The following is a 14331-nucleotide window of genomic DNA, read 5'->3' as shown; positions in this document are numbered from 1 at the left end:
CTAAATTGGGATCTGATATCAGTGGGATCATGTGCTCAAACTTTGACCGATGCACGTGCAGATTTTGGTGTGAAGGGATGATGAATTGGTGATGTATTTGTAATTGGCAATGTTGGTGAGGTGATGGGGCACGTGATTTTAATATTAATAATAATATTAATTGTGTTTTGGGAAGCTAAAAGGGTGGTTATTATATGTTATTAGTGATAAGGCAGTGGTACTGGAACTGGGACAGTGGTGGATCTAATGTGTAGAGATTTTTCAACGTAATCAGAATATAAAATGATACATTACATGATCATTAATATATTATTTTATGTTGTAATTACACTGAAATCTCTCTCAAAAGTGTGGAAACAATATGATATATAAGCTGACTGAAGAGTGAAGTAGTTGGTGCCACACACCCAAAGCCGTGGGATTGGAGTGTCCCAGTCTGCACCTTCTTGAGCTATGCATGGCTGACACTTACAAAAGCAGAGTTCAAAACCATGAAAAGCTGGCACCTTTTTTATACTCTTTGAGAAGCTCTTGGACCTTGTGGCCAAACTACTGGCTTTTGTCTTTTTATTTTGATTTTTTCTTATATGAATTGATAGCAATGTTGCATAATGATTTGAATTGTTTTCTAAGTCACAATTTATAAATCAATTATGCTTAAAATCAACTAAATTCAAAATTATTTAGCAATTATTAATAAATAGATGAATCATGTTATTTAATTAAACACATAAATTTTGACATTAATCAAGCAGTTAAATAATTTCTAATTTAATTGATCTTCATATGGTAAACTAAAAACAAATGGAGTTTTTTTTTTGTGTCGTCGGCAAAATTTGATATTTGAAGATCTCAACGGGAGGAATGATTTTGGGAGTTTAGAGTTTGTATACAAAATCCTTTTGGTTGTCTTTTAAGGCAATACTTGTTCATTCTGCATTTGTCATAACGTAGAGTTTGATGTTCGAGACTTTGGTAAAATGCTAATTTCCACTTTTGGCTCGTATTTTACAATTATGTTCGAGTTTTGTTTGGATTTTGTCTCATATTTGTTAGTTCTCATAATGAAATTTTTTTGGAGTAAGAGTTGGAGGAAATTTTAAGTTTTTAAGAATTTTGGATATTTTTAGGAGTAATGCTAGATAGACCAAATTTGTAAACTAGGAATTAGATCATCTCTGGGTCCCGTCACTAGGGATCCCGATGATCAATTAATAACAACCGTCATCAAAGATCGTGCGGCCACAATTTTTTCTTTATATATATATATATATATATATATTTTTCATGCAAAATGAGGTTGTTTTACCTTTGAAAATATAAAAAGCATTCAATTGTGGCCGCACTATCTTTGATGAACGGTTGGTATTAATTGATTCCTCGGATCCCCAGTGAGGAGATCCGGAGAGGATCTAAATGATATGGTTTAGATAATTGGATTATTAATTAAATGTCGATTAACGTGCTTGTTTCTTATTTGTGACACCTAATTTGGTTTAAAAAACTTTGTCTCCTTAACATTACTCTATTTTTACTCGTGGTAGAGATTAGTTTCGGAAGAATTTGGCATGTTTGTATTTTGGTATCCAAGGCCCAAAAATCACATGCAAGACCAACTAAGTCTCGAAACCCAAATGTCATACGAGCCTCCAATCAAGTATGGGTGATTTTTGGACCAATCAAGCAAGGGACGTAACTAAAAATAAGCCAAAACAATAAAACAAAATAAGTGCTCACAAAATAAATGAGAATTAACAAAATCAAGTAGGTTAATAAGATATGACAAATGTATAAAATTAGGGGTGATTTTCGGACCGATAGTATTAAAAATAACGTTTTTAATTTTCGTTCTATAATCTCGAAGTCGAACCGGATCACATCACATTTTTTAATTTTGAAATTTTTAGAATTAAAGTAATTTCAGAAAATTCAAAATATAATTTATATGTTTTTGAATATTCTCAAACTTTTTTGTACCTGCAATTTATTGTTATTTTTTAACATTTGATAAAAAAAAAAACCAAGCGCATCACATCTGGTTTTACAAAACTACCCTTAAAAAGCAACCAACCGAGTAGCCGACCTCATTCGCAATAGGAGAATACCAGGGTATAGTAGTCAATTGAACTGATCGGGTGGGAGATGTGACTGCGGGGACTGACTCAACAAATAACGACTTCATAAACATCGTTTAAATTGATACTCGCTGGATACGACGTCGTAGGTGGGCTCTCAGCTGCAATTCGTAAACACAAGCAGCAATTGTCATTGGATGTGCGATCGAGGTCTCCTGCTTATCCCCCAATCGCCGATCTCCTCAGGTTTGCCCCAGAATTTGATCATTGCTGATTCCGATCTGTGTTCTTCAATCGTATCGTGCTTATCTGTTTTTAATTTTTAATTTCACTTTTTCGAATTTTAAATGCATAATTTTTTTTTGGTTCAATTTGAAGGTTTAAAGTTTGGCAGTTGAAATTAGGGTTAGGTTTGTTGTTCGTGTAATTACTAACAGAGGATGAGATTGCAATTGAAGTTTGTGAATTTTGTTGGGATTTTTGTTTAAAACCCTACATTGGGTGAATTAACAAACTTGTTGATTTAACTAATTTAGTAATTTTTATGTGTTCTTCTTTCTGGCAATTGTTCTAATTTAATACATTGTTAATTTAATATGTAATATTTTGATTGTTTTACAAGAATCTAACTATCTGTGTTACTTTCATCTATTTTATCAGAGGACGGGTAATAATTATTTGGAACCAAAGGAGCTAAGTACTGAATAGTGCTTTATTTATTACGTTTTTCGTGAGATGGCGGAGAAATCATGTATCAAGCGCCTCCAGAAAGAATATAGAGCACTCTGCAAAGTATGACTTCTTTTGTTCATCGGAACTTGTTTTTGGCATCCGTTTGTAGGCGGTTCTTGCACCCTGAATGTTATCTTTTGTTCTCTTTCATGTGTTCTTTGTGGTTCTATCTGGCTTGTTTGACTAGTTTACAAAGTTTGATGTTTCATTCCAATATCAGTATGTGGGTAGTTTTTGGGTCTTATTGTGTTAAGGGCTTTGGCTTCTCTCGATGTCCTGTTGTATTCATGAAAAGATTGATTAATGTGGTTATTCTTGCTAAATTTGATAACTGTGGCAAATATATGTGCGCTAGTTAAATAAATGATGTCTCCTTTTTGCTATCTTGGAACTTTATTATTTTACTCTGGATGGTGTTAATAGTTTTATTTTCTGTGCGTAGGAACCAGTTTCTCATATTGTGGCTCGTCCTCACCCAAACGATATTCTTGAATGGCGTAAGTTTATTTGCATCTGATCCTTTAAATTTGAATATATTTGTTTGGCTATATAGGTACTTATTCAATGTGGTTTGTCCGCCCTATAATTTTTATGTTGTGTGAGAGTTTTTGGTCTTTTCAATAGTTGAACGAGCATTATATGCTAGAGCAGTGGTATAGGTTAATTTTACATCAATTTGCAAATTTTAGTGAAATTGGGACGAGGCATGAAACAACAGTTTTGTTGTTAACATTGTGAAATAAGGGAATTGTCGTAAGGAACTCTGTAGGTTAGACACTCCATAATAGTTCTCAAACAGTTTCTTTTAGAAACATATAAATAGCTTGCCAAACACAGTTTTCATATTGTTAGGTATTTTATTTTTTTATTGATTATGCTGAGTCCATGAGTGACTATCACCATGAGATGTTAATGTGCCACCATACTCATAGTTGTGTTGTCATTTCCGGAAGTGCAGAATACTCCTTTGCATAGTCCTTTGCTTCTACATTATTTCTAACTGCGTCGGCAGGGTTATCTATATGATACTGTAAATTATTTCTCTTTAGTTGAGGATATTTTTGCTTATTGTTTATATCTGATGCTTCAGACTACGTGCTGGAGGGAAGTGAAGGAACACCTTTTGCAGGTTTGTCTTTTCCCCAGACTGCCATTGTATTTTGATACGTGTATTGGGTTCTTAGCATAAATAATCTATATGATAAATTAGTCATTTTTTGCACTGTTCTTATGATTATCTGGGTTTGATTTCAATGCTTGCGTATTTTTTTAATTTTCTCTACTCATTGTAGGTGGATATTACTACGGAAAGATCAAGTTTCCTCCAGAGTACCCATTTAAACCACCAGGAATCAGGTATCTACTTTTTGGATGCCAAACATCTCCAGAAAAGTTATTTGCAAATATTTATGACATATTTCGTCATGCAATTGTTTACTTTATAAATTACTTTGTTGATTCTAATTGCTACTTACTCTTTCCATGCTGTCTGTAGCATGACTACTCCAAATGGAAGATTCATGACTCAGAAGAAAATTTGTTTATCTATGAGTGATTGTAAGTTTTGTGAATTTCTTTTTAAAGAGAATATTTCTTGTGTGTTTTTCAGTAACTAACTTCATGTGGTACATTTGCAGTTCATCCTGAAAGTTGGAATCCAATGTGGTCCGTGTCAAGGTTAGACACATCTGGGTTAATTAAGAACTTGTTTTGTTATGTTAATTGTTTTTCTACGCTTTCTCTTTGTTAGCAATTCCCTATTACTTATAATACTTGTGGTAAGTTGTAATTTTACTAACATCCGTTCTTCAAATATGCAGCATACTCACGGGGCTACTTTCATTCATGGTGAGTCCATTTTGGCCCTTTGACATGCTGATTTCTCTTTCACTTTGGTTTCTTTTTGCAATTTTATTTTCTACTGCGAACTGTTTTTATAATGTTATATCAGATTCTCCTAACGAATAAGTTGCTTAATGAATCTTAACTTGTTTGGAAGTACAGGCAGCCGTATCTTTTGTATAATGAGATGTGCTGATTTGTATCCCTGCTGCTGTGTTCAGTAGTTCAGGCAAATCATTTTATGTTGAACATGGTTTATTTAATTTTTTTCAAACTCTATTCCTTTGGTTGGAAATGTCACATCCTTTTGTTACTTTTGAAACATCTCTAATGCTTCAATACATATTTTCTCACGTAGATGGACACCAGTCCTACTACCGGCAGTGTGAACACTACTGTTGCTGAGAAGAAACGTCTGGCAAAAGCTTCTCTTGCATTTAACTCTAAGAAGTAAGTTCACTGGGTCATCCACAGCTTGTTTCCTCTATTTTAGATTATTTAAGCCACACCGAGGGCTAAAGTAACTTAATGTTTGAATATGGTTGTGGTTGAGTGGCCCATGCTCTTCTTCCATTCATCTGCATTTGCATTAACCAATTCCAATTGCCAATTGTGTTGCTTGTATCTGTTCAAAATTTGCTTGAATTAGGTGAGTTGAGAGTACTAGGCGTCAAATCAGTTTGCTCAGACAGCTGATTTTTTAGTAGAATTTATATATCATTCCAATAGACCCCATTGGATTTTTTTTCGAGGAAAAAAACTGTTCAGACACCCTGCCCTTTCATTTCCATCAACGGTATTCCTGATTAGGGGTCCCCTGTGTGGATTACTCCCCCTTTGGCTCGTTTCTGGTTTTCTACGTAAGTTTCAATCTTTATCGTGCTGTCTGACAATTTTATATTGAAACAGTGCAACATTCCGGAAAATGTTCCCCGAGTATGTGGAGAAGTATAACCAGCAGCAGCAGCAGCTTTCCGAGCAGCTTACTCCAGAGCATGTGTCATCCGATCTATCTCAAGGAAATTTGAGGCCCTTGTTGGAAAAGGTTGATGATTCAACAGGAGGTATAAAAAGAGTAGATGCCGAGGCGCGAAAAAAGAAAAGGCAGTCAGTCCCAACCTGGATGATGGTTTTGCTGATTTCCGTCTTCGGTGTTGTAATGGCGCTGCCTCTACTTCAACTTTGATATCGTACATCCCAAGTAGAAAATTTATTTGGGTCCGTGGACATAAAAGCTGTTGCGAGTCGAGGCACTTGTTCCAAATACTCGATTTAGGTTTTGTCTCTGTATCTAATATAATTTTGTATAGGAGGTTGATGCTAAGGTCAGTCGACTCTCGTGGCCGATGTTTTTCCTTCTATGTCAATGTTTGGTCCTCGTTTGCCTGCTAGTGTTCAAACATGACACTGCTCGTTGTGTTATTTCGACTTGAGTGGAGTTTCTGTTTGGTCTTTTGGTTGCTACTCTCTCTCGCCTGCAATCACGCACAATATAACCCTCCCTTGCACGCACAAGTTTCCGGTTCGGATTTCGGTTTACATTGGACATGCACAGCTTAGAAAATGATAGGATAATGAACTGAAGTTCTAAGTAATGCACGTATGGAGGTTCCCAGGCATGCAAATATATTTACAAACCTATATGAGAAGTTAATATATGATAATTTATGAAAATCAAAATACACATACAGTAAGTATATACACTTTTCAAAATTCGGGTCTTCACAAAAGAAGGGTGGGAGGATGGATAAGGTTGCAAGTGCAAAATACGGTGAAAAACACCGGAAAATGGCGAAAGACGCAGAGAATAAACGTCGTGACCTCAGAATCCGGCAACCATAAGCAGTGAAAGGGCAGGACCGTGCATGTAATTACTTGAGAGGAGAAGGAAAAGATGAAGAGTAAGGAGGTTGTTGCCAACCCCAACCTTTTGGTAGTTTCTCCGCGAGATGGAAAACGGGGAAGCATATAGGATTTTTGGCACAAAAGTTTAACAGAACAATATAAATTACATTAAGGGGTGAGGAATTTTGGCAAAGCCGCACAATAGGTCAGTCATAATATTTTGATATCGAACTCATTATACATGAAAGTCAAATTTAAGATCTCTCATTACAAGTGAACATGAATAACACAATAAATCAACCATAATAAGTCGAAATATTATAAACAATACAATAAATTGTCATCTTGACCTATTAATCTAGTGACATCCTGTCTTTACTTGACTTGAAAAGATTTCAAGTTCAACTCACATCGATGTAAAAATAATAAATTTATAATAAACTCGATAAAACGTCATTGTATAGTGAAGCAAGTTTCTTTTTCTCTCTATCTTGCTTTATAATTGGTTATGTTCTGATTGACGCCAGAAATGGAGGAAGAAGGAGAAACAGACTTTACCTTTTCCCTTCAAAACTTTTGCCCAAAAGCAAGCAGGTGGATTGTCTGCCTTCCATATCTATACTCTTCTTATGCCTTCCTGTAATGTGTGATCATGATTAAGTCATGTCAATATTTTATATTAATTTTTTATAGAAATAATAAAACAAAAAGTAATAGGAATATAAAATATTGACATGGTTTAACCGTTATCACATAAACAGAAAGGTATAGGAAAAGTATGGAAATGAGAGGGTAAACAATCCATCATCCAAAAGAAATCCTCAAACCCGCCAAAACATGCTCCGCATTCGTCGGCACTCGTGCATGACCCAGTCCACATGACAAAATGTATCTATCACTGCCCTTAATTTTTAAGGGCGATTCAAAATTAGTCAATTAGATTTGATAGTATTTTTCTTAATTTGTAAGTGATCTCGTAACAAATTAGGTTTCTCATTGTGTGATTAAGTTAAACTCTTCTCTTTCCTTAGTGTAAAATATATCGTTATACTAAACAATAATTAGTCTTAGGCTTTTTAAATATTCCAAATAACTACAACATTTTAAAAAATAAACATTTATTAGGTCACTAGCGTTAAATGATGATGTGAATAAATATTGAAATAGATTTGAACTCTCAAGTCATATGTGAAGATTTGAATTCCCAAATTGACCCTTTTTAGCCAAGCAAATTTAGTGTTTTTTTTTTTTTGGCTAAATGTCACGATTTAAGGATTTTGAGCTCCAAAGATAAGGATCAGCGAAAATCAACTTCATTTTTGTCCATGTTTATCATTTAACATTAATGTCGTTATCACTTAACACTGATACCGTAGTTACTTGACGTTTGTAACCTAACATATGTTTAACTTTGAAAACATTAGGTAGTTTTTTGGAATGTTTTAAAAGGTTATGACCAATTTGTAATCACCCCTAAAGTTTGGTAGTCATGCGTCCTTAACCCTTAATTTTTTTGACAGTTTTTTTTTTTATTACAACTGATATTACTATCATAATCTAAACTAATGGAGGAGAAATGTTTGAACTCTTGATTGAAGAGGAATGCGCTAACTACAAGGCAATACACCACTTGAAGGGGTTAAGGGTTGATTAAAGGGAGTAATGCTAGGGAGACTATTTATATATAAAATTTGCAAACTAAATGATGTGTCAGCAAGAGGAATTAGCACATTTATCAACGCTGAAGTCAAAATTCAATGATCAACTTTCATGTCATTTAGATTACAAAATTTTGTCTACATTTTATTTAATGGAACCCAAAAACATTTTATTTAAAAACTCTTTCAGTTATTTTAAAAGCACATATAAACAAGTCATTAGTTTCCTGGCATTACTCTTAATTTTGTGATGACAGGGGACCATCGATTAGGAGCACTGTAAAAGTCAATAAACAGTGGTTACCACTAATTAATGTTTCCAGCTTAACTTTGCCATTCAAGTGATTTTCCGTTTCATACGTTTTGACTTGTCAAGTGAGCCGTTTTAAGTATCTTTTGCTCATTGCACTCTGTGCTGCTTTCTCAAGTATGAACACTGCCATTCCAACCACCGTTTCAGATTTTTGTGGGTTTTTTTTAAACTAGAAATATTTTGATGTGGGTTTTTCTGTAAAAGGGTGGTTGGCTTTTGCCTTTTCTGATCAATGGCTAGTAGAAATGGACCACTATAATTTAGTACCAGAGCTTTCTGCTTGATTGATTGCTCTTCTTCAACTGAAAGGTAGAGAAGTAGCTAAGAATTTCATTTCATCTTCTTATCTTTATAATACAAAAAAAATTATGCAAAGCGATATTTGGGAAGGGAGATTCCAACTCAAGACCTCAGCTGCAAGAGTAAACGCTTTCTAACAATCTTCTTGTTTTTCCTTAATTTAGACGTGCATGAAGAAATCTCCTGTGCATCCAAAATATGAGATGGATCATGATCATAGCAATGGATTTGATCCTCATACCGACTTTTATCAGGTTAGGTTATTAATTAGTTAACGTTGAAGCGTTGAGTCTCGTAATGTTGAAGAGATTATAATATTTTGGGCATTCTTTCTTTTAAAGGACATATAAACCACTATAATCTTTTGTCACTTTCGTGCTTGAAAACAATTCTGTAGTCAATGCAAAAAAATATTCTATTAGCTAATTTCATCTGGTTTTAATTTTTAAATTCAATCAGTTTTTGGAAGAAGCCAAACACTATTCAGTAGAGGGAGACGTCCAGGCATCATCAGAAGAAGGTGGAGAGAGAAGATTGGGACAAGAAAAGAAGAAGAAATCATGGAAAAAGTTACTATTTCCATGGTTGAAAGGAGAGAAACTGAACAAAACTACTACAAAACCAGCAACCACATCTCATGTTTCTAATACGAAGAGGACTAATGTTTCCGGTCCGGTGTATGGCACCGGCAAGGCTACCGATGGCAAGCACCGGCGTCAAATGTCGGGGCCTATTGCCAGTCTTTTCAACCCCACAAAGAGAGCAGACAATGTAATGCCTTATATGTGCATCAACAAGAATGGAAGCCCTCAAGTTGGAAAAACTTATGGGCCAGTCTATTTGGTGACATAAATTTTCATGAAGTAGTTGGGGAATAAATAATTGAAATTATTAACCTTTCTGCTCCATGAAGGATTTGAACTGATTCATGGAACTGTGGTGGCAAGAAGATCCTAGTCTAACCCGAAAATTTTGATGAAGTACAATGAACTTATGGATCGTGCATTGGCTGTGATGGGAATGCAGTTGGATCATCGAATGGAAGAAAGCCGGGAATTCAAGCCGTCTTGGTTGCTTCGAATCATCTGGGGATGGAAAAGGTGCTGAGAAATTGTTCTTTAGGTGTACTGTTATCGTGTTTCATTTCAGAGTATGCTGTAAAATTGAACTTAAATTGCTTGAAAACCAAGTCGATATAGCCTTCTCTTAGGGTTTGTAAGTAATAAAAGGAATTGCAATTAAGAAGTGACATTTGATGAGTTTTGCTTTCGCACCTTGTGCTTATCTCTCGCCTCATGTCATGTGTCATTTGAGGTCAGGAGAGAGATAGGCACAAGGGGATAGGCACCCGGTTACAAAAAAGTTTCTCTCGCTTTGGACTACATTTTTTATGTCCTATTTCACTCAATCTTCAACTGCATCCTCATAATTTATATGCAGGGAAGCCAAATTATAGTTAAAAGAAAAAGTTAGTACTACACTTTCCCAGGAAAGCTTCATGTATTCTGCTTCTGCTAAAAGAGATGGAATGGCTGAGATCATTCAACTTGCCTTTATGTGACAGAGACATTTTATGGCAATTGAGGACTGTTAATATATCTGAAATGATGCTTACTTCATACATGTGCAGCTGTTTATAATTTGGGAGAAGCTTTCTGAGAGATCCTCATTATCCCAAAAACTGGGGAGAAATGGTATGGTCATTGCGGCTTGGTTGTATATCTTTTTACGTGATGGGGAGATGGGCACAAAGAGATATCACTAGGGAGAGATATGAGTGGTTACAAGACCGATTCTCTCCCAACAATCATTTAATTTGATTTATCACGTGACAAGTGAGAGAGACACAAGAGAATATACTAACAGTTACTCTCTCCAAAAACGTATTCCTCTTGCCGTTCTGGCATTTTTTTTGTCTCAGAAACTGATAGAATAATAACAACACAAAATGTTGTTTAAAGATCAAAGAAGCCTCAGTAGTGATTTTTCCATATTATTTTTAGCCGCTTACACACCTCTGATTAATTTGGTTCATTGGTTCCGTTTGATTTATTCAATTTGATGACCTTAAATAAAGAGGGGTGCGATGATAAAATACTGTGTGAAAATCACTTCCAGCAAAGGCAGAAGACATAACCACCAACATCCAACATAGACAAGAGAGATGATTGCGCATATTGGATGCTCACTAATCTGGAACAACATTTATGGAGTCAACAGAGAAATTTCCTCTTCACAAATGAGAGACTTTCACACCTTCAAAACAACGCGAGAGAAAGTCAAAACACATGACATTATTCTCGGTGGCACCAAGTGTAGGTAAGTCCTTTCCCTTGGGAATAACCAAACAAGAAAAAGTTAAAAAACTTCAATTACCATTTCATTTCCTTTCTTCTTCATAGAATCATAGGTTAACCAAAAAAAAGGGTTTAAGGCATCAAACCCATAATTAAGAAAACTGAGCCTACATTTAGCTTACAAAATATACATTCATTTCAAACAATTTGTTTGAATTTTGTTTCAAAGTAAAGAGATACATAAATATATTACAACTTTCTTGACATCTCAAGATCCATCTCTTCAAGAATAAAAGAACAATTTACCAAATTAAAATCCCCATAGACAATGCTTATATTGTCATCTCCATAAGAACCCTAATCCAAAATTCTCAGGGATGCAAAACATTGCACATCTATCAGATCCTCCTCAAACAACAATTTTTCATCACCAAAATTAATCTTCCCTTACCAAATTATGTGCAAACATTCTAGCTTTTTTTCTAACTCTGTCCTCCTCCTCTCTCTCCTTGTTCAACATCCACAGAACCAGGACTGCAGATACTAATCCTCCTATCCCTGCTCAACAACCTCTTCAGTGACCTCAACCGTGTCGGCACCGGAGACTTCAAGTCCTCTCCGGCGAACCTGTTACTGGAAGGCGAAGGCGAAGCCGAAACAAATGGAGTCTCGCTTGGTATATCAATGACCAACATCCCATCGCGCCTATTACTTGCAGATGACAAAGATGAAGAAGGTGGGCAAACGGGTTGTGATGAAGGGCCTTCTTCCTCCAAACCCGAACCGGGTCCGGAGCTCACCTGGGTTTGGTTCCCCCAAAACAACACATTTGTTGGGAAATTCGGAGTCTCAACCGAAATCTCAGATACCAAGTTCTCAGCTGGTGATAGTATCTGATCACTTACATTCTCTTCCAATGCAGAAGTACTGGAATCAGCAGAGCTCCCAGGAGCAACAGGGTTTCTACAGAGCGGACATGTGGAGTGAGACTGAAACCACATATCGATACAATCAACATGGAATCCATGACTGCATTTCGGAAGCAGCCTTGCTTTCTCGCCATTGACGAGCTCAGAGAGACAAACCGCGCATTCGAGACCGTCTTTTAAGTCATCGGAAGGAAACACTACTACTGGCAAGGATCTGAGGACTAAAGGGTCGAGCCCTCGTCGCATCGTGGCAACTGGGTCCTGCCCGGGAGCGAAAACGAATCGCCGCCGCCGCCGTGACTGACCGGGAACCGAGGAGGTGAGGTCATCGTTTGCCCGCCACAAGTAATATTTGGCGTAGAGGTGGAGGCAGAGGACGAAGACGACTACCAGGAAGAGGACGAGCACGGCGATCATCATGATTTTTCCGGTGAGTTGTACGGCGCTCGAGTCGTCGAGTGTTCGACGGAAAGTGGAGGAGTCTCCCATTGTTGCTGTTGTTCGAAGTAAAGGTGAGAGCTTTACCTGAAAAATCCAAAAAATGGAAGAAGGGTATTGAGATTTTGAGGAAATTAGGAGAACCCAAATGAGAAATGCTTGTGTTTTGCTTGGAAATCAATTTTTCTGGATGAATTAGAGGCATAAATATATGTGGACAGAGAGAGAGAGAGAGAGAGAGAGAGAGAGGCAGGTGTAGTGGGAAGGAAGTTGGATTTGTTCTTTGGGAGGACTAGGAAGGGAGAAAAATCTTTGTCCTGAAGCTTGAGAAAGAGAAAGGGACGTAAGTGCAGAGAGAGAGAGAGAGTTGTATTTGTAATTTGCACCTCTACTTTTTAGGTTATAGGAGGAGTCAAAAGACACGACATTTTTGTGGTGGAGGGAGAGAAAATCAAAATATGGTGGAAGAAGACGGCAATCTACTAATTGGGTCCAAATACGCGGGCAGAAGGTAGAATTATAAACAAAGGACTTCGAGTTCAAAGTTCAAACCCCACCTCTCAACTCAATGTCCATTTCTCAGTGCTTTCCACCTCTTTGACCCCAATTCTGGCATTTTATCACTTTTGAGACTTCATTTTTTCACTTTCAGGTTAAAATATATAATTCCTGATTTCCTTGTACACATTTTCAAAGTCATTTTTACATGTTACAGTCCTTTTTATCAAGATAGGATTTTCATATAACAGGAATTTTACCTGTTACAGTCATTTTTAATAAGATAGAATTTTCATACAACAGGAATATCGTCACAATGACATTTCAATGTTACATAAGTTTCTTCTTTAATTACTATTAGAAAACTTGGTTCTAATATCACACTCCTCGAGTTTTTTAACGGTTATGAATTAACATGATGTCAGATTTGTAGTTGAGCACTTTCTTTGCATTCACGACGAGTATTGACTTTTTAGATTATACACTAAGACGACATCCATGACATTGAAGTTTAAGTTTTTATCTCATGAGTAAGTAGCAGTTATAATTAACTTGACCACTTAAGCTTGTGCTTGTAGATTTGAATTTGATGAAGAACATTTGAGAAGTAAAATAGGCCAATGCTACAAAAGTGGCTAATTGGTGGTTAGTGTAAATTTAACGTCCAAAGCAGCATTTGAACCACAATGTTCAACTTTGGTGGTTTACGTTCGTTAGTTCAACACCACCTTATTGGAATGAAGAACTTGATATGACAATATTTAATAGCAACTAGCAAGAGAGAAGAAAATACAATACAAAACTAGTTCAACGTGGCAGTATTCCGAACAATTATAGATCGCCAAATAAAAAAATTAATCTTCGAGACGATATTATAACGCGCTTAAAGTATACATAAAGTATACACTACACCAGTACATTTTCGATTCAAATGTCAACACGTGTCTATTTTTTGAATTATTACATTATCGGGAAAAATACAGGTGTGGGGTCTTCTCCACACGATTTGTGTTATGTTCTGTTTTCAAGCACTGTTCTAGGTCTTAAAGCAAATCTCAAAGCAACTAATTACACCTAAACCCTAATCTCTAATCCGGAAAGTTAGCTGATTCCCAGCTGCTTTTGATGTCGGAATCAAATATTTTTCTAATTTGTACCCTCTTTTTTCTCTTTCGTTGTAGGTTATGCTTTTATTTAAGATGAGTAGTGAGCGGTGATCTCTTCTAACATTAAAAAGAAAAATACCGTTAAATTAAATAACTAATTAGTCGTCCTAAGTGGTGTTTAAGTACGAGATAAAAGAGCAGACTCGCATTGTTATTGGGTAAGTTGCAGGATGCAGTTGAGCTTGTCATGACTGGTATAATATGTGCTCCATTTGTTTGTAAAAGTTTGTCAATACAT

The 14331-nt window shown here is 36.1% G+C and overlaps 2 protein-coding genes across 2 annotated transcripts; one reads left to right on the top strand and one right to left on the bottom strand.

The window, feature by feature from the left end:
- The first annotated feature begins 2199 nt into the window (after positions 1 to 2199).
- LOC137739234 (ubiquitin-conjugating enzyme E2 34-like) lies at positions 2200 to 6101 on the top strand. Its single transcript, XM_068478786.1, has 10 exons — positions 2200 to 2321; positions 2736 to 2867; positions 3250 to 3304; positions 3898 to 3936; positions 4100 to 4163; positions 4303 to 4364; positions 4445 to 4484; positions 4628 to 4655; positions 5008 to 5099; positions 5559 to 6101. The coding sequence occupies exons 2-10, from the start codon at positions 2811 to 2813 to the stop codon at positions 5833 to 5835; spliced, it is 714 nt and encodes a 237-aa protein (XP_068334887.1). The 5' UTR covers positions 2200 to 2321; positions 2736 to 2810; the 3' UTR covers positions 5836 to 6101.
- Positions 6102 to 11176: 5075 nt separating this feature from the next.
- Positions 11177 to 12727, bottom strand: LOC137740883 (RING-H2 finger protein ATL3). Its single transcript, XM_068480688.1, has one exon. The coding sequence runs from the start codon at positions 12478 to 12480 to the stop codon at positions 11545 to 11547; it is 936 nt and encodes a 311-aa protein (XP_068336789.1). The 5' UTR covers positions 12481 to 12727; the 3' UTR covers positions 11177 to 11544.
- Positions 12728 to 14331: the final 1604 nt, after the last annotated feature.

The sequence above is a fragment of the Pyrus communis genome, chromosome 7, assembly GCF_963583255.1.
Source record: "Pyrus communis chromosome 7, drPyrComm1.1, whole genome shotgun sequence".
In the NCBI taxonomy this organism is placed as follows: Eukaryota; Viridiplantae; Streptophyta; class Magnoliopsida; order Rosales; family Rosaceae; genus Pyrus; species Pyrus communis.
This window is presented reverse-complemented; position numbering and strand designations above follow the sequence as displayed.

What these genes read in the sequence shown, in the direction of transcription:
- LOC137739234 (XM_068478786.1), top strand. Translation starts at nt 2,811, where the DNA reads ATGGCGGAGAAATCATGTATCAAGCGCCTCCAGAAAGAATATAGAGCA. An exon ending in AATATAGAGCACTCTGCAAA is followed by an intron (nt 2,868 to 3,249) that starts GTATGACTTCTT and finishes TTCTGTGCGTAG; the next exon opens with GAACCAGTTTCTCATATTGT. An exon ending in CGGGGCTACTTTCATTCATG is followed by an intron (nt 4,656 to 5,007) that starts GTGAGTCCATTT and finishes TTTCTCACGTAG; the next exon opens with ATGGACACCAGTCCTACTAC.
- LOC137740883 (XM_068480688.1), bottom strand. Translation starts at nt 12,480, where the DNA reads ATGGGAGACTCCTCCACTTTCCGTCGAACACTCGACGACTCGAGCGCC.